This window comes from Haemorhous mexicanus, chromosome 2 (genome assembly GCF_027477595.1).
Source record: "Haemorhous mexicanus isolate bHaeMex1 chromosome 2, bHaeMex1.pri, whole genome shotgun sequence".
Lineage (NCBI taxonomy): Eukaryota > Metazoa > Chordata > Aves > Passeriformes > Fringillidae > Haemorhous > Haemorhous mexicanus.
Window position 1 is genome coordinate 37,492,262 of NC_082342.1, and position 23,102 is coordinate 37,515,363.

Consider the following 23,102-nt stretch of genomic DNA (forward strand, 5'->3'; position numbering starts at 1 on the left):
GTTACTGGAGGCTTCTCTAGTGCTTGAGTGTTTATCATAGCAAAGCTGTTTGGTTTTTTTTTTTTACGAGTTACCTTCAGAGCGTAGGTTGATGTAATAAGGCTGAGGCTCTTCCCTTTCAAGCTCATTGTCATCATTCAGAATTAGATAAGGAGCATAACAGGTGAGAAGATGGAAATACCATGTGGAGACAGTGTTAAAAAAGATCAACAAACAAAACACAACCCTGCTTTCCAAAACAAAAAACAAGCAACCAAAAAAATCTGACTCTTTTTCCTGTTCACATAGGTATGTATGTGAAGTATGTTTATATCTCATTTATTAATTTTCCTCTTTCTCAGGCATTTACCAGAAAAAGTCAAAGACCATGTTCAGCTGAAGAATATGAGTGGGCAGTGGTTTTATGAGGCCAAGTCAAAGCGGCACAGGGACAGGATCCACGGAGCAGATATTATCAGAGCTTCCATGCGCAGGAAAACTGCCACCATTGGTAAGCATTTGGAAATTTGTTTTGCTTTGTTTTGGAAAGGCTGCCTCTTACTTTGCTAACCTTAGACAATGTTGTCTGCGAAATACAGAAATACTGGTCTCTCTACAAGTGGAAAGTGATGCAAAAAAGAGACTTCCCATGTAATTTACATTGGAAGCTTTCCTCTCCCACAGTGCTGGGTATGAAAGAGCGGTGACTGCTAACAGAAGGGACTGGCTTGTGTTTATGTGCAGGATTGAAAGCACTCTGCACTCCTAGACTCATTCTCATTTCCATTTCTGAGGCCCTATGAGTTATTTAGGAACATGCAAAGAATCAGAGATTGAGAAAATTGCTCTTTAACATGAATTTCCAAGATTTTGGTGCTTGATTTAAGACCTTAATGGCAGGCATCACAAGCTAGAGATAGTGGTTATAACTAACTGAAATACATGTGCTGAAAGCTCTGGCAGCTGTGACTGGCATCCTGTGTCCAGGTGAACTTTAAGTGCACCCATAATCCCCATGCCATGGTGGGTGTCCTGGTCACCATTAACTTTATTCCTTGGAGGGAGGGAGTGAGCAGTCAATCTGTATTCACAAAAACATATTATGTAATATCCAGGATTTTACAGACCCCCATTATAAATCTCTCAGCATCTGACTTTAAATTTAAAGTGTCCTGGTCTGTTTTATCATTCTTTGTATAGAAAGTGATTTTTTTTTTTTTTTAATTAGTGAAACTGAACTACATCCCCTTTTAACCTCCTCAAGTTCTACGAAGTCCTGTTGTTTTAGAAGAGCAAGACTTACATTATTCTTACTGAATTGTACTGATACTTTTACTATGTAGTTTTTTTAGTTCTGTCAAGAGATGATTTTGAATAATGCCAGTTTAGTCAGTTTGAGGTTACTGCTTTGAGTTTTGCAGCTGTATATGAGTTCTCTTGCTACAAGTTAGTCTTGTTTTCCTCTGTTTAACCCTGTAGTATTGCACCTTCTCAATTTCTATGTTTTCAAAGATGATTTTGAATAATGCCAGTTTAGTCAGTTTGAGGTTAGTGCTTTGAGTTTTTAAGTTAGAAAGAAAAGGCCTGAAACAGAAAAGAATGCAGGGAAAGAAAACCCTAGGTGGTTAGTGTGGTGTGTTTGTCATTTTGTCTGGTTTTGTACTTGAAGTCTATGAAAATCAGCTGTAAAATTCTAGCTAAATTTCACAGGAACTTGTATCTTAAAGGAAAGTACTAAAAGCCATGCCATCTTAAAGGAAAGTTTATTAATGCCAGTCTTGGTACTTAAACAAAGGGGCATGTTGGCACATTCAGAACTATGTACAATTGCTTGGTTATTTGTCTCATGAGATGGCAAGATATTTTTCCTTGCAGTTATGGATAGGAAAAATGTGAATAAAAATCTTGCTTAGTTCTGCACACTAAGAAATTCTTCACTTCTAAATTGTTGGTGAAGTGGAAAAAGCATTAGAGGAAATAATGAAGTGGTTTTGCTCTGAAAGGGATTATCGGAATAGGATTTTGTCCCACCCTAAAAAGAAATGCAAATGTATTTGCATTGCTGAGCGAGGCGAGGCCTTTTGTTTGTTTGGGTTTTTCATATTACCTTTTTAACGTCTTGTGGCAATTCTGTTCATAAAGGATTGGCCTAAGTGAGTTATGACCAACTTCCAGTTTACTGTTTAAGAAGGGAAAAATTGAATTGATTTCAACATATTTTCAGTTTCCTCTGGTTTAGTAATTTTTTCCTTTCTCAGGAGCCTGAGGATGAACTTTCAGTATTTGTATAACTGAAAGAACTGCAGGATTAGTCTTTACCAGGGTTTTTGTAGCAAACTCCTCCATTTAGGATTACTTTAAGGTTTAAACCAGATATGTCTGGTATAGTAAAATGAAGTACTCAGAACAATATTTGACATTTTTAGTAGCAATAAAAAGGTGTTCTTTAGAAGGCACCAGATCTGCTCCTGAGAACAATTCAAGTGTAGTGGGCTTTAGAAATAGCTGTAGGCCTAAATGCAAATACCTGTTCGTCTTTCTTAAGAAAACCTGTATGAGCATGTGGGAAATAACAATATTCTTGCATCATGTTTTAGCTGAAGTGGGTCAGAACAAAACGAGCAAAGCAAAGATCAGCTGGGTGAACAATGTTAACAAAGAAGTCTTTGAGCCATCAGATCTACATTGCATTGAGGAACATCAAGAAGAAGAACAACAGAAAACTAGTTGGAGGTAAACTGTCTGTTAGAATCTATATAAATATATATATATATATATATATATATATATATATGGACTAGTGAAACTTGGGAGCTGTAAGTTCCACCCAAAATGTGGTACTTATCTCTTATTTCAAAGGTCACCAAATGTTCCCTTAGAATTGTGCAAGAAAACTGTGCATGTGACAGACACATAGTCATGTACTGTTCTGCATTTGAATATAGAACAATCAACAATCTTCAGCTTGCCTTTCTCAGAAAAAGTTGACAATCAAGCATAGAATGGTTGCACACATGTTCTCATGTCACAATTTATTTTGGTTCCTCGAAGTGAGACCTGGATTTTCTATTTAGAATGGCTGGCCATGATCAGTCCCCTGCAGTCAGTGATATGGGGACCACAACCTCTGCATGTCTTCATTCAGTTGTTTACTGAAACCATTCTGTCAATTCAGCCTGAATTTTAAACTTGGATTACAGCATTATTGAGGTTAGAAAAACCTATAGAATTATCAAGTCCAGCCATTAACCCAGCACTGCCAAGGCCACCACTAAACCACATTCCCAAGTGCCACTTCCACATGTTTTGAGCACTTCATATCACATGAAGAATTGGAAACTAAGAAATTGCTGTTTAAATTTTTCCATTTGATTTGGCACACAGTTTAAGACCTCTGAGACTTTTTAAGAAGATCAAACATATTTCAGATGGAAAGAATTAAAATCTTTAGATAGCTGCAAAAAATTAGTCAGATTCTACCAAGAAAAGTAAATGTCTTTCTGGAATGGAGAAGCTTCGTTTCAGAGTAAAATAAGACAGTCATCTTTGGTATGCCTGAATTACTACAGTTGCACAGTTGGCTGGATGATAAGTAGCTTCTGAACTAAAAAGGATTTAATATTAAATCACTTTATCTCAAGCCCATAAACATCCCAAACAGCTTTATTTTGTTTTGAAATATCCTGAGTTGATTTCTGAAACAGACATGTCTTCTCTTTAAAATACCTATGTGTAATTCATTGGCTGTGTTAAAAACTTCCAAAAAGCCTACATTTGAGAAGGAAAGTGCTGAAACAGTTGGAGTCAGTGCAGGTAAAAGTGAAATATCTTAAAGTGGCCAGATTCCTCAACACCCTGAGGAAACAAGAACCAGGGTGTAACCCAGATAGCCACTGTTTGTGCTTATAGTGAACAGAATGAGGTAAGAGCCAGAGTTATTTCTTAGGGGAACTGCTTTACTTCTGGTTGTGCCATTGATCAACTCTCTAACCTATCACTTTCTTGTCTGTCTTCTATGTCCTTCTCTGTATATCATCTGTTTTTTCTTTGCAGTAAGGCTTCTCCTACTATGCATTTATATAATACCTAGTAGCAATTGAACCTTTCACTTTCATGGCCTGCAGTGTGGGCACACACATTCATGGTGAATGGCAGCAAAGGTTGGTGTGAATCTTAGCAATTCTGGCTTGTGTCTTTATGTCTTCTCACTATCAGTGAACTCACAGGTGTTTGTTTTGACCACATCTGAAATTGTGCTGAAAGAGGTCAAATCAACTGCTTTGTTATAGACTTGCCAAAAATGAAGTTGTCCAAAAAGGATTATAAAAGTTGCTTATCACAAAGCAGAGCTCTGTTTTCCTTCCCAGCTGAAGTTAACTGATGTACTAACAGAGTTAGTTGTTACTAAATGTAGGTTTTTTTACAGGTGGCTTTTAAATTCAGGGAACTGCTATGAAGTTATTTCTTTAAGAACAGCAGAAGACATGTTGCTGTTTAATGTATCTTTTAGAATATTTTACATATCATCTTGCACATCAGGAACAGATGATGATATCTTTAAAGAAGTATAGTCTTATAATGCTATTCTTATAATTAGAACTCTCCACAAACTGTGTGTGATTGATAAGGTATAATAGATTTCATTCAGGGCAGCCTCTTCAAAAATACATAACATAGCAAGGTTTAAGAATATGTAGACAATTTATTTTCAAAGGAGACCAACTTGATAGTGGTCTTCAACTTGAAGTGATTTGATGACTTATTTCAGATCCCAGTCATGCAAAGCTTGATAATTATTTTCCAGGACTCTCTCCTGACTTTTGCTCCAAATTGTACCAGAAGTTGATCAGCCTTCGTGCCTTGTTCATGTGTACTTGTACTTTCCTCAATAGCTCAAGATCTTCTCTCTAAAGCAAGCCCACACAGTCCAGTGATTTATGAGGCAATTGGAAATGGACCTTAGGAAGTGATCTATATATGGGGGCTGGATGTTTACTTACACTGACTTTGCATAAATAACTTGATTGGATGCCTCAGGTCATTTGTTTCTAAAATGTCAAAATCTATGGCAAGCAAATGTGGCAGGACTGTGAAATTCATTGCTTATGATTTTAATGTGGGCTTAATTCACCATAACTGAGGTTAATCTACACAATATTGTATGTGAGAAATTGCAGTAGGCACCATATGCTTTTAAAATACTCTTCCTTTCTGTTCTCTTGATATGGGAATTTGAAAGAGACTGGTCTGCAATAACTGTGGGCCTGTCTCTAATGGCAGAAGGAAACACAATGGTGCAAAAGCAATAACCCCAGTAGCTGGGGTGGGAAGGGAAAGTCTACAAATATTTAATTTGCCTTCTAGGATAGTGGACCCACAAGGAATTAATGGGCTCTTCCTCTCACAATGGAATAGTCTTAACACAGCTCAGAGGATGAAACAGTGTATCATTCTGGAATTTGAGATTGCATTAAAGGCAGCTCACAGTTTACAGTGTCCAAATGCTATCTATCTTCAAGCACTTGGACTTTTAAGCATTTTAAAGTGCTGCTTTAAGAATAAGTTTGTGGGTGTTGTGGGGTTTATGGAGTTTTCATGTTTGTTTTCTTTTTTTCCCTTTCTCTAAGAGTGTGGCTTAGGCCAATACTGACTTACAAACTTACTCAGCTGCTAACCTGAGGATTGGGTCCAAAAGCTATATGATGACAAATTACTCAGAGTACTTTTGTTCTGGATCCTGTTCTTAAAGCAAAACCATTCTTACTGAGTGTGAAGGAAGTTTAGTTCTGCTAGATATGTTTGTAAACTGATAAGGATAAAATCCAACCCTGGGGCCAGGGTTGAATCAGGGTGCTGCTATAGTAGGTAGAGCAACAGTAGTCTTAAAATTAGCAGTGGCATTTATTCCCACACCCCAAATATCTAAATGCTATGAATTATTTCTTTTTTTGATTTTTATATTGTTGCAATAATTTTCTTGCATACCAGAGCCTTTACCGGCCAGGTGTGTGAAGTGTCTTTAAAGGTGTAACCTTGAACAGAATGAGTTTTCAAAGGTGAGTCACACTGTAAATATTACATCTGTCCAGTGATGCCATCTGTCTGTATGCTGAACCTCAAAAAAGGAGGGTTGTCTTTCAAACTAATATTCACAGATCATGTATGAATCTGTGTATTGACAATGCCTGCAAATCTGTAACCCCTTTCTCTAGCTTTGCTCCTGCCTTTGCCTTGTTGCTTCAGTCTGTATGGGACTTGGGCCTTCATTGTGGTTCTTGGCACATCATTTTTCCAAGTTGAAGTGTAGAATTTTTAAAGCCTTTTTTAATCCATCAGTTTGGCCTTATACACTTTTAGATTAGCCTCGTGAATGCAGCATATCTGGGAACAGTTTGTTCAGTTTTCTTATCTATGTGGGTTGTGGGTAAACTCATTTTCAGACCTATTGTTGTAAAACATAGTTATAGGATCCTGGCTCTTGTTTTTTCTCTGCTTTGCTTTATTTAGACCAGAGTTTTCAGTATGTAATGCCAAGTTGTTAATCTTTAATTATTCTATGGTAAGTCTAAAGAAACATTGCATTAAAGATTATAAGATTACTTTTCACTGAACACAAACACAAAGTTACCTCTCCACCTGTAAAACCTTCACTGAAGAATGTCTTATCAGTTTCTTGCAACCCAGGGTGCTTAACAGTATTTTTCTTGCTTAAAATGAGAGAGGGGTTGAAGTATTTGGAACCTAAACCTGAAAAACAAAAATTATGATTTTCCTGTTCAGTAGTAGATGTCGCAGAGAAGACACAAAATGCAGGAGCATACGAGTGTGGTGCTCTCAGAAACAAACCCACAAGTGCTTTATAAAAGCAAGAACACAAACTCCATTTTCTGTAGTTTCTATAATACGTATGTCTATTTTCACACTTAAAAAACTATATTAGAACTAAGGTTAAAAACAATAATGTGAAAGGATATTTTGGAAAGGAAACTAGAAGTTGCAACATTTAGCTCTTTGAGAACAAGATTTTTTTTCTTACTTGGGATCAGCAAATAGTAGAAAGAACAATAGTAATCTGTTAGTAATCTGGTGCATGCATATAAGAGGCCACAAGAGTTACTGTCCTACAAAAATGTAAGAACAGTTAATTTTTCACCCTTGCAATAGATTCCATTACAAGATCAGCTCATACCTTAACCTCTGTCACTGTGCATGCTGGTATGCTTCCTGAAGGCAGTGTTGAATCAAAAGAGCAAGGAAGGCATATAGAAGTTTATAGTTCAGATTGCACCGAGTATTTTTTTTGCTTGCCTTATGTTCACACTGATCCCTATGGTCATTTTATCTTCTCCATAATTATGTTTTTCCTTCTGCAAAATGTAAGTGATGTCACTGCTCAGACACACTTAGCAGTCCAGAGGAAAATAGACTTTTAAGGGTAGTTTATCAGAGTGTTTTGGGGTTTTTTCCTCCCCTAAAGTTTGAGCTTAACTGTGCACTTTGCAGAAGATGGGAGAGTTGTCCTCCACTCAGGAAGGCAGACTGGTACGAATTACCAGACTGGAGAGATATTTGTTAGTGCAAGGAGATGAATCTGGAACTTGATGAGAGGTGGATGCTGTTTCTGTCCTAAGACACCTTGTGGCTCTTCTACTTACCACCCTTAAGCCTTTTCACACATAACAAGGATCATTGAACAAAGAAATACTCAGTTTTGGAATCTCTTTGTACATCTGTATTGGAAAAACCATAGAAGTTGCTTTCCTTCCTAGCCTGATCTATATTTCCTATCTGGAAATAGAAATCTTTTCTGCTTCATATCATTCCCCCACCCCAACATCATAAGTGTGTTTCTTGGTTAATGTTAGTGTTTTCCATATAAAATTAGGATACTCAATATGGTTGTTCTGTGAAGACCATATTGAAATCCATGTCTAACTTCCATCTTCAAAAGTCAAATACTTTTTCATATCTGAGATGTTTAGGTAAATTAAAATAGTAAAAATCTGATCGGGGAAAAAACCTTGCGTCATTCTGCAAGTAGATTAAATATTTCTAGAGATAATATAGGAACTGTCTCTTCTAGCTATTTTAATTTCTCTACATCTGGGCTATACTTATTATCACAAGCAATAACTTACTTCACTTATGCAATCAATCAAAAAGAAAAATCTCAATTGAAAGAATAGCTTATAAACTGTACCTCTGAGGATATGTGTTTCTATCTGTGCGATGTCACTTCATTACTATAGTGGTGGTGGGGTTCCTCTATTTTTTTCTGACTTGACATTTTGCAAAACTCAGTTTTTCAGTCAGATTTTGACACTTTCCTCCAGTTTGGTTTCAGTCCTAGAAGTACAAATGTAGGACAAGGATGGAGATGACAACACTGATATTGTTTGGAGAGTAGCAATATTTACTGTATTTATACAGTATTTACTGTAAATATAAAATATATATTTATGTTTGTTTTTATAAAGCTCAGACATCTAAAATGTATAAAAAATATGTTTTCTATCATGCCACGTAGAAGTTGTATTGAATTCTTTAACAAGTAAATGCATTTTTATGATGAAACAAAGCAGCAAGAGTATCCTCTTTCCTACAGGAATGAGGACAGGCTAAATAGAAAAACTCAGGTGTCAAGTGTTTATGTTTGGGTATATATAAGTGAATCTTTGTTTTGCTTATTCAAAAAGGCTTAAAGTAATGTCCTGTTTGCTGAAGCTGTTATATAATTTTCCTTTACAGTTCTAAAGAAGTAACCTCTGTGTTAAACAAGTCAGAGGAAAGACCTGTGAAGGCAGCAGTCTCATCAGTAAGGGTATGACTGGTACTGAATATGGTAGACTTTATTTGCTTCAGTGGGAAACATAAGTAAAGCTTTGAGGAGGAAAGATAATAATTTGTAAAAAAAGAGGTTGTTTTTTGTGGTTTTTTTTGGTTTGGGTTTTTTTTTTTGTTGTTGTTTTTTTTTTTTTTTTTTTTTTTTTTTTTTTTTGTTTTAGAGGGAGCTAATGAAAGCCACTAAAGGTTCAGCACCAAAATGCTGCTACACCTATAATTGGTGGCTGGTTTTTCTAAACATTATTTCCAATCTGTTCAACTACTGAAAGTGATTGTCCTGCTCTGTTCTAGTATCACAGAATTAGAGATAAAATTATTTATCTTGCAAAAATCTTGGAATTTTCAAGTATCTTTAAGTAGTGGCTTATCTCTGTTGTTGGTGAGCTTAGAAGAACAATATGAGGTTGTCACTGTCACTTCTGATAGTTTCCTGTTCATATTGTTTAGGTTTTTTTGTCATGTATCCAATTTAAGAGGTAGGCCTTCAGACTCCTTACTGATGGGTTAGTGGGGAAGAGAAAACCACTGCACTTGTGTCTATTTTGTGGTGTAAGAATTTGACTGCAATAGTAATGTTTGTTCCTTTTTTAGCAAAGAAGAAATCCCTTTAATTCCACTGTATCAGATGATGACTTGACCAGTGTGGAATCAGAAGACAGACCAGTCATTGTACCTCAGCTATCAAAGAAGGGTAAATGAACTTGTTTTGCAGATGACTGTGAATTTCCTGTGGGTTTATATGGAAATTATTTTTACTTCCATTGCTTCTTTCTGTAAGAGATCAAAACCTTTTTTGTCTTTAAATATAGAGAGTTCTCAACTAGCTTGTTTCAAACCTCATCTAAAGCATATGCATATACTCAGGAAATGGCTGTAGACATGAGTAAATGGATTTTACTTCCTTTCTTTCACTCATAGTTTTAGTCTGTACCAAGCACTCCGTCTGGGAGGGCTGCTTGTCCTGAATTGACAAGAGGACAGTGAAATTTCCTTGAATTTGGCATAACTGTCTTTACGACCTTTCAATCATTGCTGCTAATTAGCTTGACAGAAGCAGTCTAGCTCTCTTTGGTCCATACTTTTCTCCTTTGTTTCCTTAGTCCTGTTTATTATCCTCTCTTTCCAGCAGTATTTTCTACAAGCAAGTTGATGAGTGATTATATATCATAATACGAGCACTTGAAGTTGTAATTTAGAGTCATATGTGGCTATTACTCTCTTGTCTCTGTTGTGAAGCATGCTAACAGGAAAAGGAAAGATTTGCATAGTAGGAATAGAAAGGCCTTCATCTCCCTGCCAGGAGATGATTTCTGCATTTGCCTTGTTCCACATGACTGTGGAAATAGCCAGTTTCCATTTTTGTAGGTTACTGTTTACATTCTGACACTGAAGAGGTATAAGTGTATTCAAAAGCTGCCCTTCCCTGCAAACTTTGTCCCTTGCAGGAATAATGCTTATAAAAAACTTGGTGTGCTCTATTTGGTATCATCAAATAGTTAGTGCTTCTAAAATAAGAAATAACTGCAAGCTTTTAATTTGCTAAAAATTTCTGTTACATAAAAATAAAATCAACACCTATGTAAAATTACTGGCTATGTTTTTGCTGCAGTTTTTTTTTTAATAAACCAGTATAATCACTGCATTTTAGATCTGCACTGTCATATCTTTCTGTTTATACTGACAAATGTCACATATACTCAAGAGCTCTTCTATGTCTTACAGAAATTTGGTCACTCTCAGAAAACAGCCCACCTAAATCAAACTTACAAAATCATGAAACAGATAAACCTGAGAAGCCTTCTGTTGAACTTACTGATGAATCACAGAAGCAACTAGTTAAGCGTCCTGTCCCAAAAGCTAGGAAACTAATTCACAAAGCAGCAGATTCTGTGTCTCAAAGAGAAGACCTTGTTCCCAAGCCAACCAAGCAGACTGAGAGGGTAAATGGCATTGGTACCCCACCCAGGGGCATCCTGAAGCGCAGCTCAAGCTCAAGTTCCACTGACTCAGAAGTTCGGGTCAGTCAGACCTTAGACGTTCAGAAAAAGAATGGTCTTGCTACTGCAACTATTTTTGAAGGAGAAGGTGAGAAGAACTCTTTTACAGAAGAAGCAGAAAACTCCACACAAAATTCATTGGAAAAACTGAAACAAGTGAGGTTTTCATCTAGCTCAGGTAAAGGAAAACCTGTGCAAAGCCCACAGCTACACCATGATAAAGAAAAAGGAGAGAATGATATCTTAGAAGCTGAGAAAAAAAAGAATGGTGGAAATTATGCTGTTCAATCAGATTCATTTGGGGATAAGCAAATTCCTGCTGCAAAGCCTTTGGGAATCTATTCATCAACTTTAAAAATGAAAACAATAGATGGCTTACAAGAAGACACATCTGCATCCAGCCCTTGTGACAGTAACAGATCATACTTCCCAGTTAATGAAAGCTTCCAGACAGATACAGTTTCTCCCAAGAAACTTGAAACTCCACAGAAGACCTCCAGCAATATCCTGTCAAACAGCAATAATGAGCGGAGTGTTGATAAGACACATGAAAAAAAATCCAACCAGATCTTGAGCCATGAATCAGAGTCACACAAAAACTTTACTGGTAAGGGTCTAATAGAAGTGAAGAATGGAATGAGATAGGAGATAACACATATTCATTAATGTGGATCACTTGTAGTGAACAATTAACAACTAGGAAACAATAATAGTACCAATGTGCTACTGCAGAATTAAATAATATTTTTTAATATACTTTTGTGATCTCCTACTAGTCATCTTATCAGAGCCAGTATAGGCACCTCTGTTGTGGATGGTATTTTAGTGTAGTGCTGTCAGTTGTCAGTTGGGAAGTAATTCAGATGTGACTTAGGGATTTGCCCTGGGACCAAACATAAATGTGCTGGATTGTACCCTCAAAAGCAATGATTCCAGTAGGATGTCTCAGAACAGAAATTTTCTTCACTCCATTGCTCATAGTATGGTTCTTTCCAAAATCACAGGGACAGAGAACTCTTTTCTCCATTAACAGTTAAAAATAATTGAGAATTTTCTAGGTAGACCAAACATTTTTAGTCATGTGTCTGATTCATAACTCTGATAAGTTTGTTTACATTGTAGATGGACATCAACTTTCTGCTGAAACAGAAGCACGTGAGGCATCCAATACCAATTCTACAAGTCTTCAACAAGGTAAGCCTGATCTTGTTGAGGACAGAGATGCTAAAACCATTTTCAAGCCTGGCAAGCATGCTGATGAACTCATGAAAGTGGATGATGAATCTGTTGCAAAAGTTTTAGACTGGTTTAAAAGAAGTTCTAGTACTGAAGATGAGGAAGTTGTATCAACAAAGTCCCAAGGCAGGGAGCCCAGAGAGGAAGTGGATGTGTCAATCAGATCAGCAGTTCTTCCTACAGAGCACAGTGGGCCTGGCATGCATGGAAAAACAGAACATACAGAAGAGAGACCATTTGGAAAGACTGAACAACAGAGCAGAATTTCATCTACATCCTTTACTTCAGAAAACATACAACTGATAAAGGAGAGGGCAAAGCCTAAGACAGGGGAAGCAAATGAGAAGCAAAATGATAAATTGCTGAATGAATTTGATTGTACAAGAGTTGAAGAAAAAGAACACGATCAAGAAATCAAACAACAAAATATAAAATCTAATCTCTTGGACCATCAAGGGCACAAGCTACTAGCTCAGAAATTTGAATCGGAGAAGGCAATACAAGAAAAAAGACGAATAAAGGAGATCAGAGCATTCTGGGAAAGGGATAAAACTATCCCCAGTCATGGAGAGAAAGAAGTTAGTATCAATGCTGATGCGTCAGGTGGCTGTGCATTTACAGGTCTCCGAGAAAGCGACCAACTAAAACGAACTGCAGTGTATCTACCTGAGGCATTGCATGATCAGAGCAAGAATACACCAAGAAGTCCTGAACTAAGTTGTGCAAGCCAGGCTTCAAGAAGCAAAAGTTATCATTCTTTTGAATCAGGACCAGGCCATGCATTTGGAAAACCAGAAGTGACACTTCAATGTGATGAACTCCCAAAAGCCAGTAACTTGCATCCCAGAACCAGTGTTACTTCAGCTTCCTCAAAGAGCAAAGATGAAGATGAGAAGGAAACTCTTAAAGGGAAAGTTGCTGCTTCTTCCCAACAGAAGCCCAGCTTCCAGGTTTTGTCTTTAAAAGAAAAGATGAATGAAAAGTCCAAGAATCAAATTTTAGATCCTTCACACTTCCAGAGTCTGAGAAACTTCTGGGATACTGGAGTTAAATTCCAGAGTAGCATTGACAGGGAAGATGATTCTTTGCCAAATAATACTAGATCAATAACCTATGTAAGAAAATCAAAGGAAGATAAAAAAGGCAGAGATAATGTGAGCAAGCAAGGGTTAATTCAACAACAAACCCAAACATCTGAGAGAGAAAAACCACAGAAACTAGATTCTGTGGTATGCAAAAAGTCTCTAAGATCTCCTATCCTAAAAGGTCTGAATGTGACACACACAAGGAATACAGACTCTCTCCAGCTGGATAGACAACCAAGTATCTCAAAATCCCAGGAAAAGATGGGTCTTCCAGAGCAAGAAGTTAGAGAATGTACAGAAAAAAGCATTGTTTCATCAAAAGATCATCATGTATCCTTGCAGCTCCACTCACCTGGTGATAAAGATGCTTTAAAGGACCCAGTAGTAGATGATAAACTGTATTTACCTATAGAAAAAGGGGAAAACAAGACTACTCCTTTGGATAAAGAGGAAGTTGCAGAGACTGTGGATAAAGTTGTTCTACCTAAAGGTGAGCTTGATATATTTAAATCATGTCTAAAGAAGCTAGAAAAGGAAGCCTCTGAGATGTCATGTAGCTTAAACCTCAAAGAAAACCTTTTAAAAGGGACACATTTTCAGTCAAATCAGTGCAAGGTTTTTGAGAGAACAGGGGACAGCAGTCATGATATTTCTCCTGTTGATCAAGGAGAAGAAATAGGCAAAAGTACAGGCCAAGTGATTGTGTCATCAACAGACAAGCATGAGAACAGAAATAGTCTCAGAAAACTGTTTAGGGAATTTGAACCTTTGTATCTACAGTATCAGGCAGCAGACAAGGATGATACTCTTGAGGGCTCTCAGAGGCCTCAAGCTGGTTTGGAGAACCTTCTCAATGAAACCCTTGTACCTCAACCTTCTGAATACAGAAGGGTGGAGATAAAAACATATGATGACTCAAATAGTCTATCACAAACTAACTGCAGTGCACAGTCAGCACACCAAGAAGGTACAGGTCAGCCTGAAGAGGTCCATGAGCCCATAGAGAAGTCTGTTGCTGGATCCAAGGTCAATGGCTTGAGTTCTGCTCTAGAGAAATTGCTGAAGGAGGCTTCTGAAGCACCACCTCCTAAATCCAAACGTGTTGACAGCACAGCATGGGAGACTGCTGAGGAGCAAGTTGAAAGGATAATGTATGAACATGGTGGCGAAGTGCTGCAGGAAATCAGTGAGACCATAGAAAGATCTGTTGCCCCATCCAAGGCCAGTGGTTTGAGTTCTGCTTTAGAGAGGCTGCTGAAGGAGGCTTCTGAAACACCCCCTCCTAAACCCAAACGTGCTGACAGCACAGCACAGAGAACTGCTGAGGTGCAAGTTAAAAGCACAACTTACGAGTCTGATGGGGAGTTGCTGCAGGAAATCCATGAGATAATAGAAAAGTCTGTTGCCTCATCTTCAGACAGTAACTTGAGCTCTGCTTTAGAGAAGCTGCTGAAGGAGGCCTCTGAAACACCCCCTCCTAAACCAAAACATGCTGACAGCGCAGTACAGAGATTTCTGAAGGTGGAAGCTGAAAGCATGACCTATAAGCATGGTGGAGAGGTACCTCAGGAAATCAGTGCGAATATTGCCCCATCCAAGGCCAGTGGCTTGAGTTCTGCTTTAGAGAGGATGCTGAAGGAGGCCTCTGAAACACCTTCTCCTAAGCCCAAACGTGCTGACAGCACAGTACAGGGGACTGCTGAGGTGAAAGCTATGAGCACAAGCTATGGGCATGATGGGGAGCTGGTGCAGGGAGTTGGTGAGACCACAGAAAGACCTGCACTGTCCAACACTGAATATAGAGGGTCTGATAATAATTTTCAGAATCCACCCAAAGAGGTCTCTGAAATACCAGCTTCTGTGCTGGAAAATATGGATAAGAAAATGCATGCTAAAATACAGACTAGTGTAAGTATACATGTTCCACATCAACAAGACAGAGATCACCCTCAAGAAATACAAGAAACAATAGAAAAAACTTCTGTTTCAAATATCACAAAATTTGGTGAATTCAGTCGCTCTTTAGAAAAACTTCTGCAAGAGGCATCTGCAGTTTCATGTCCAATCTCCAAAGATTTATATCAGCAAGAAGAATTTGAGGATCATACATTTCCCTCAGAAAAAGAGACTCTACTCATGACAAGTTCACACCCATACAACACTCCAAGTAGCTATGATACACAAATGAAGATAGTTCTCAAAGAGGGAGCTCCAGAAAAATATGTCAAAGCCTCAGTTAATGATCTTGGAATAAGTAAAATTGAAGCTTATGGTCTTAAAATAGATGAAGCTACTAATAAAATGGGAGAGAGAAACATGGTTCCAGTTGATCTTCGTCCCTTGGAAGGCAAAACCAATATGGTTGAAGTCAAACCATTTGAGATAAATGCAAAAGGGATGAATGAAAGCACATTCTTGGAGGCTTCTGAACAGAATTCAGAATTTCAAGCACTCATGAATTTCAGAAGAACAAGTACACCGCTTAAAGATGAGAGCAACTCCCCCCAGCCAGAAGAAGCTCAGTTCTGCTTAATGTCGCAGCATGAGGATAACAATGAAGACAAAGGCAACAACTTAAATTTGGGATCCAGGTTTTCAGATGACAACTCTGATTCTTACTCTGAAACAGGAAGTACAGCTCGTGAGCTATCTGATTTCTAAAATTCATGGGGCTGAGTTAAACATGGCTACAATAATTTTTTTTGTATCCAGCTTGAAATATGTAAATGGAAAGTCTGTGTGATACTTTCTTGAGAAATTTGGATATTTGCTTGGGTGGGGTGGGAAGAACTAATTAAGCTGTTTAATTGGAAAGCATTTAACAGACACTACATTTGGGTAAGCCTTTTTGGGTAAGGATAGTTTAGCAGCGTGAATCAATTTAGTCTTTGTGGTTTATACTTTTCTTATCTCATGTGACATTGCCTTCAAATTAATAAATTTGTAACATTCCATCTAGTAATCCCTTCAAATATACCAGATTAAAAGAGGAAAAAAATATCAGTGGCTCACTGGGTTCATTCTTTAGCTTGACTGGCAGGTCTCCAAAGATAAATGCTTATCAGCGGGCTCTCTGGATATAAGGATAATACCAATACTCTCTGCTATTTCATTAAAAATTGCTGCCTGTTGCACTGAAAAATGGCCATATAAATGAAAATGTCCATTTACTAGGATTCATATTCTTTGGTTGAATGGTGTTCTAGTCAATGTATAGTAGTATAGTCATCAAAGACCTTAAGGTAGAGGAGATAATTCAACCTTTTTAGTCTCATACTGAGAAACTGGGAATATTTTCTTCTTCTGGAGAATCTGAGAGATATATGAAGTTCCCAGAGCCTGCCAACTTACATCTGAGCCTATTTTGAAAGTGGTTTTCCAAAGAGAGTCAGGGAAAACTCAAGATAAGTGAGGAAAAATCAAACGTAATTTGATTTCACCCATAATTACAGGCAGTAACACTGTGATAGGTTGGTGGAGGGGGAGGAAAGTGAGATAGGGAAGAAGGAAAGTCTGAAAGATTTCTGAAGGAGCTAGGTCTGTCTTGATTCTACCTTTGGAGACAATTGCATAACTTCAGGGTTCCAAATACATCCATAGCTCGTTTTTTGTGGGGTTTGTTTGTTTGTTTGTTTATTGGGGTTTTTTTGGGTGTGTGGGGAGAATTGGTGTTTGGTTTTTTGTGGTTTTGGTCAGTTGGTTTTGTTTGGTTTTGTTGGTTTTTTTTGGTTACTCAAGCATTGAAGCAAAATTACTTTCACTGTGGAAAGACTATAACAGAGAAATTTGCACAAAGGAAAAATCTAATTTTTTTTTTTTTTGTGCTGATTCATGAAAAGATGGTTACAAAATAGCTACAATCTGAGTTTATCCTATATTAATCTTAACCAATGGAGTGCAATAATTGCCCCAAATGCTGTTACTAGTCAGTAATGATAGACCTCTACCTACACAGGGCAAATCACTTGTCTGTCAAATCACTTGGCAGTTGTCTGTCTCCGCTGACGACTGGGGATGTTTAGGGAGAGCAAATGGACACTTAAAATTAGATGTTTATTTAATTTTGGATTTATCTTGTATTTTCATTGAATGTTCACTCTATGCTAACTGTCAAAATAGATCTCATGAGAAACCTGTGGTTGGTTCTTCATTGACTTGCTTAAAGTGGCCTGCCTGTGTGTGCAGTGTTCATGTGTTTTGTCTCGTAACAGGTTCTGAAGAAGAATTAAACCCTGTTTTGATGGCTTTGAAAAGGAGTGCAGATAGGAAAAAGCCTTCCAAAAGTCTAGAGGACATTCCATCAGTCACCTCAAGTGAGCACAAAGCTTGTGTGTGTCTCCCATGACCCCCAGTTTGGTTTAAATGTGTTCATGCTGGTCTTCCATACAGCCCTGCCAAGTCATGGCTTTGTTTTTGTTTCTCGATAAGCTGTATGGAGGCTGTACTTTGGGACCAGATTCTTTTCTCATATGGTTTAATTTTCAGTTCTTTGTGTTAATTTTGGAACAAGGCTGGTCTGTGAAGCAGAGATCTTCCAGGAGTGCACTGTGTTCATCAGTGATGAACTGTTTCCTGGATAGTTTTTCCCTTGTGGAAATATTGGCAATTACCCAAACCAGTAATGAGCCGCTACTGTCATTGCTTCCTGGTTGCTGGCTTGGGTTGAATAAGTAGACAATGAAAGCATGAAAAACTCAGTTTAGTAATGGTTTACCTGTGTATTCTAGCAGTAAATAAATCAACCTCACTTTAAGAGAATACAGTGAGATAATATTATGCTTAAAATGAATTCCCAGCTTCCCTCAGTAGCCTCCTTGGATTCCTTGGTTTTTTTTTAAATTATTATTCCTGTTTTATTTCACCCTGCCCCTGAGTGTTTTCATGCTTATCTCATGTCTAATGGGGAAGACACAAACTGAACTCACAAATTTGTGAACTGAAGCATGGAGGTGTAGATTTTTGCAAGATATTGGCCAGTTGTTCTTCTAATACTACTCATGCTATTGCTTGCTTCTAACCAGTTTCTAGGTTTTAGGTGTGCACTAACATTGTTGCAACAACATGCTGACAGAAAATATGTCACAATGAGACCCCTGCTTGGATGTAGGCTTTGAGGTAGAATGTCAAGTAAAAGCCTCTTGAATTTAACCCTTCCCATGGCTCTGCTGGTTTGTCTATGGTTTTGGTCCTCGTTACTCTTAATTTTGTGATTATCACTGCCATCCATTTTATACTAAATAACAAAGTTTCTAACTGTGTTATTTTTCCTGAACAGATAAAGAAAAACTAAATAAACCAAAGGAAGAATTAGTTCTTAGTGCTGAAGATGGTAAATATCATTTATGTCTGCATGGAAGTTTGTTGCCTTTTTAATGGCCTCTGTTTGCTAGTGAAGTTTTGGTTTTTGTTTTGTTTTAACCAAGAATTATATTGTGTTTTTAGATTTTGTTAACCTCAGCATGGCTGGAAAGCTTTTGTAGAATTCTGTTCTGGTGTTTATTCTTAAGGAATCTATTTATGTCTTCCTGTATCTGTAGAAACTGTGCCATTATCAGTGTATTCTTTTGGTCTTCAGTCATTCAGTCTATGAGTTACTGAAATCATAGGGAGCTTTGAACACAATCTCAGTTGAAAGAAATTTGCCTCAGTAAATATTCAATTTGTCTGTTTATCTGCTGCATTGAAAAATTCAAGATGACTTTTGCTAGTGCAAGACACCTTTCAGAATACCTCAATTGGAAAAGAACCTCTCTTAATATCCCGCCCTGCCTTAGTCCTACAAAGTAGCATTATTCTAATAGGTGAACTTCTAGATCAGCTACTGCTGATATCATCAATCCATTAGTGCATTCTAGATGCCTTACTGTTAAATTTTCTATATACCTTTAGAAATTCCAAATCTAAAAAAAAAACAAAAAGCAAATCTGCTCCAAGAACATGTCAAAATAAACAGAATTAAAAACCATCAAATAATGTTGAATATAGTGAATATAGCACACAATTCTTTATTTACTGCATTGGAGCACTACAGTTTTAAAAGAACAGTTGTGTGCAGTTGTATTTTTTATTTCATGGTTTAGATGCTTTAAAGCATTGTGTATGCCAGTGGCCTATAGTAGCAATAGGATAATCATAACATGTTAGAATACCTACAACACCCAGTAAAGCAGCAGGACTTAAGCACCATCCTGCACTCTGCTTTCCAGTGGGAGACCCCTTACTGAAAGCCTATTTTGGCATTCAGTGTGAATGTGTAGAAACTAACCTGAAAAGAGCAGGGGAAATTTGTATTTAATTTGTTAAGATTGAAGTTATAGAAAAATGATACAGACCCAAACTGATGGCTGTACAGGCAGAATAAGGCAAGTTCTCTTGAAAAGACTGTTGTTTTGGAACAGCAACAATGCTGAATTTTTAGCTTGCACACTTATATTACACTCATATTTTGTCATGATCTAGCTCCTCAAAGGAGACCAGCAATGCAAAACACACAGAAACCGAATCATAGAATTGTTTAGGTTGGAGAAAACCTTTAGGATCATCAAATGCAACCTTTAACCCAGCACAGGCAAAATCACCACTGAGCCATGTCCCTGTGAATTTATGTTTGCATAAACAGAAAGGCTCCACGATGAGCCAAAATCAAACAGACCTAATGCCCACACAGGCCTAATACCTAAATCACTACTAACTATTGGAAGGAAAAAAACCCCACAATGTTCATGTGGCCTGGAGAAGTAAAAAAAAAAAAACCAAAACCACCAAAAAAACCAGAAAAATCCCACATTTAAAGTATATTGTTGTTATTTATAACCTTGCAAAACTATGGTTCTGAGTGACTGTTAATACTGCACTGAGCAGGTCTGAAACCTGATCAGCATCAAGAGAGGACTGAAAATGCAGCAGAAAGTGAGTAATAGGATTCTTCCAGCAGATACTGGAGAGGCTTTTCCTCTGACAGCTGAACTAATACATTAACAATACTTTTTCATTTAACAAGTTACACATCTGGGCTAGATACTTGCTCTAAGTACTGCATCTAATTCCATACTGACAATAACTGATCTGTTGAGCACTGGCTGAGTTTTGACATCAAAAGCTTTGCAGAAGTTTCACTCACCTTGCAAACAATCCCACTGTGTGCAGTGTTTCATTTTATGCAATAAATATGTGCTCCTGTAGGTGGCTGTTTGTTGCCAAATCATTTTCTGTTTGTTGTCACATCATATGGATGCATCTCACAGCGTGCATCCAGTTCATCTTTGTGTATTATTAAATATAAGTGGGGCTTGAGCATGAAAAATTCTGAGGATCATGAGCTTACTGCAAACTGGATTTTTGCAAGCCTAGCTTGTGCAATTAGGTTTTGTACAGTGAAAGAGCACAGAAGTGAGCTGCAGTAGAGGTATGCAAGTATGGAAGAGAGAGAGTGCAAAAAAGTGCGTCATTAATAAGATATGCATATTATAATTAAGTAGGAATACTGACAACTTCCTTGATCAGGTCTAGAATTTGCTTGATTTACACAAATTTGCCTATTGCAGTTAAATAGACTGAGTAAATAGAACAAAGTGTGGCTTCTCACTAAGAGTATTATGATAATTCTAATGTCAGTGATGCTATTGTTAGTGCACGAGTGTGCTTATTCTTGTTCTAGGAAGAAAATCTAGAAGATAATCTGTAATGTTTTCTTCATCACTTTTATCAGAATTTGCTTTTAGCACCCAGGCTACCTCATATCAAGCAACATTTCTGGTCCTGTCAAAGTTTGTTGGTCACTGTCATAGACAATGCCAAAGTAGATTATTCTTCCTAATTGTAGCTTCTCTGAGTCTTATGGGGGAAAAAAACCCTTGCATCCAAGCTGGTTGTGCATGTGCATGTATTTCATCCAAAGTGGCTTGCTCCTAACTGTGTCCTGTTGTGGAATCTCACTATTCTGATGTACAAACATGTTTTTGAAGCCTTTTGAATTCATGCTTTTCAGTTTCCACAGTGACTTCACAGCCTGATAAACCATTTTCCAACCCTGAAAAACTCAAAGGACTGAGCAAGTCAGTACCATCATTCTTACAGGAAGAGGTAAGCTCCATCTCTGAAATGTTATCATTTCAGGTACCCAAGCATTAACTCTGTGCAAGTAAAAGTTCAGAACTCTATCAGAAGAATCACAAAATGGTTTAGTTTGGAAAGGACCTTAAAAGACTATCTGGTTCCAACCCTTCTGCCATGGGCAGGGCTAGACCAGGTTGCTCAGGGCCCCATCCAACCTGGCCTTGAACACATCCACAACTTCTCTGGGCAACCTGTGCCAGTGCCTCACCACCCTTACAGTGGAAAAATTTCTTCCTAGTATCTTATCTAAACCTATCATCAGTTAGTTTAAAGCCAATTGCCCCTTGTCTAATTAACATATGTCCTTCCCCTGTAGGAGGATTTAGGATTTTTCTGTCTTTCAAAGAGTTTGTGTAACCAGACTGATTATCCACACTGCTTAAGTGTTACTTCACTCTCTGGATTAATCTTGTGTGGTCCCAAACAGCAGTCTCCAAAGCAATTTTCTCTCAAGAAGCTTTGCCCTAGGTAGGCTGGACATTATTCAGTCCTTGTCATTGACCTCTGAAAAGAGAAAAAGTCCTGGTCTGCTTTTACTTAACAGAATAGACATAACCAGATTTTATAAGCAAATTGAAAAGGTCTTTATATGCTAAATGTTTATTTATATAAATTACTATTTTCTTAATATGTGTGGAAACTGTTGTTTACTAACCTTGTATCTGTTATGAGAAGACCTATGACATCAGTTCAGAACTGCTTGAAGGAGTGGGGAGACCTTGTAAATTGTTCCTAGGTGGAATACAACAGGAAGATGAAGTTGTCCATAACAGCCTGCATAGGAAGGCACATGTGGGAAGGGGATCAATCCTTTAGTGCAGCAGTAGCATTGAGAAAGAATGGGGTTGTGAGTAAATAACCTGATAATGACCAAGGAAAAAAAAAGCTGCAATTCCCTCATGGAAAAGCAAAGAGCCCTGCTTCCCTCTTGCAAGACAGACTTTGCAAAAATCATTTGCTGTATCCAGTGCTGTTCTCTAAATGTTACCTTCTGGCCAGCTGCCCTTAAGAGACAGGCACAGAGCTGACAGCATTTACTATATAACAGAAAGGACTGCTAAAAGTCCTTTCTGTTATATAGTAAAATAACAAAAAAACTGAGCATTATAAATTGCATAGGTTATGCATGAGACAGTGACACAGAAAAGTTGAGTTTAATTATCCCAATAAACTTTATTTTGTAATTTTTCTTTGCTACTTGAGATTTAAAACAGACAAACGAACAAACCTCTGAATCTAGTTGCATCGCTGCTTAAAAAAATTATCAGTGTAGGGAGTTCATCAGAAAAACTCCCTTTCAACTTTAAATACATGACCTAATTCTAGAAATATTATTCATGTTGCACTACAAGGGAATTTAAATTCAGACTTCCACTGAGTCTCAACATGCATTAAAATTCTGTTTGTTTGTTTGTTTTACTTGTGACTATAAAGAACGTACACAGACTTTCTTTCTGTGATGTTTTTGTAGAGTGATGACAGAGAGACAGATACAACATCAGAAAGCAGTTATTCCTTTGGCAGAATCAAGAAGAGTCCCAGCTCTCTAACCAATCTTAGCAGCTCTTCTGGCATGGCCTCCTTATCCTCTGTATGTAAACCAAACCATTTTAAAGACACTTTGCTTTTGCTAATTTCTCCAATATTGTTTTGGCTCTTTTCTTATTCTTTGTATCTTTCTTTCCTTGCCATGTCTGTCTCTTTCTTTCCACTTCTGTTTATGAGCATAACATGCTTCCTTGCATGGAATTGCCTGAAGCAAGTAAAGTAAAATTAAATAGATTTCAATTTTTTTTTCCTAGTAATATATTGGAGCTTGTTCAGGGCTCTGAACAAAGATATGGAT

General features: G+C 37.6%; 1 protein-coding gene across 12 annotated transcripts in view; it reads left to right on the forward strand.

Annotated features, from left to right (window-relative positions):
- The window catches only part of SYTL2 (synaptotagmin like 2), a 53,981-nt gene that overhangs the window by 23,999 nt on the left and 6,880 nt on the right, over positions 1-23,102 (forward strand). For 2 of the 12 annotated variants that reach the window (XM_059838468.1, XM_059838467.1), the window contains 11 exons: positions 342-490; positions 2,577-2,712; positions 8,728-8,800; positions 9,415-9,514; positions 10,546-11,427; positions 11,943-15,782; positions 17,353-17,454; positions 18,417-18,470; positions 20,003-20,050; positions 21,129-21,223; positions 22,728-22,847. In XM_059838468.1, coding sequence (XP_059694451.1) covers positions 342-490; positions 2,577-2,712; positions 8,728-8,800; positions 9,415-9,514; positions 10,546-11,427; positions 11,943-15,782; positions 17,353-17,454; positions 18,417-18,470; positions 20,003-20,050; positions 21,129-21,223; positions 22,728-22,847 — 5,599 coding nt within the window. The remainder of the gene's footprint in view (positions 1-341; positions 491-2,576; positions 2,713-8,727; positions 8,801-9,414; positions 9,515-10,545; positions 11,428-11,942; positions 15,783-17,352; positions 17,455-18,416; positions 18,471-20,002; positions 20,051-21,128; positions 21,224-22,727; positions 22,848-23,102) is intronic. The other 10 variants (XM_059838469.1, XM_059838477.1, XM_059838479.1 and 7 more) reach the window with 10 other exon arrangements.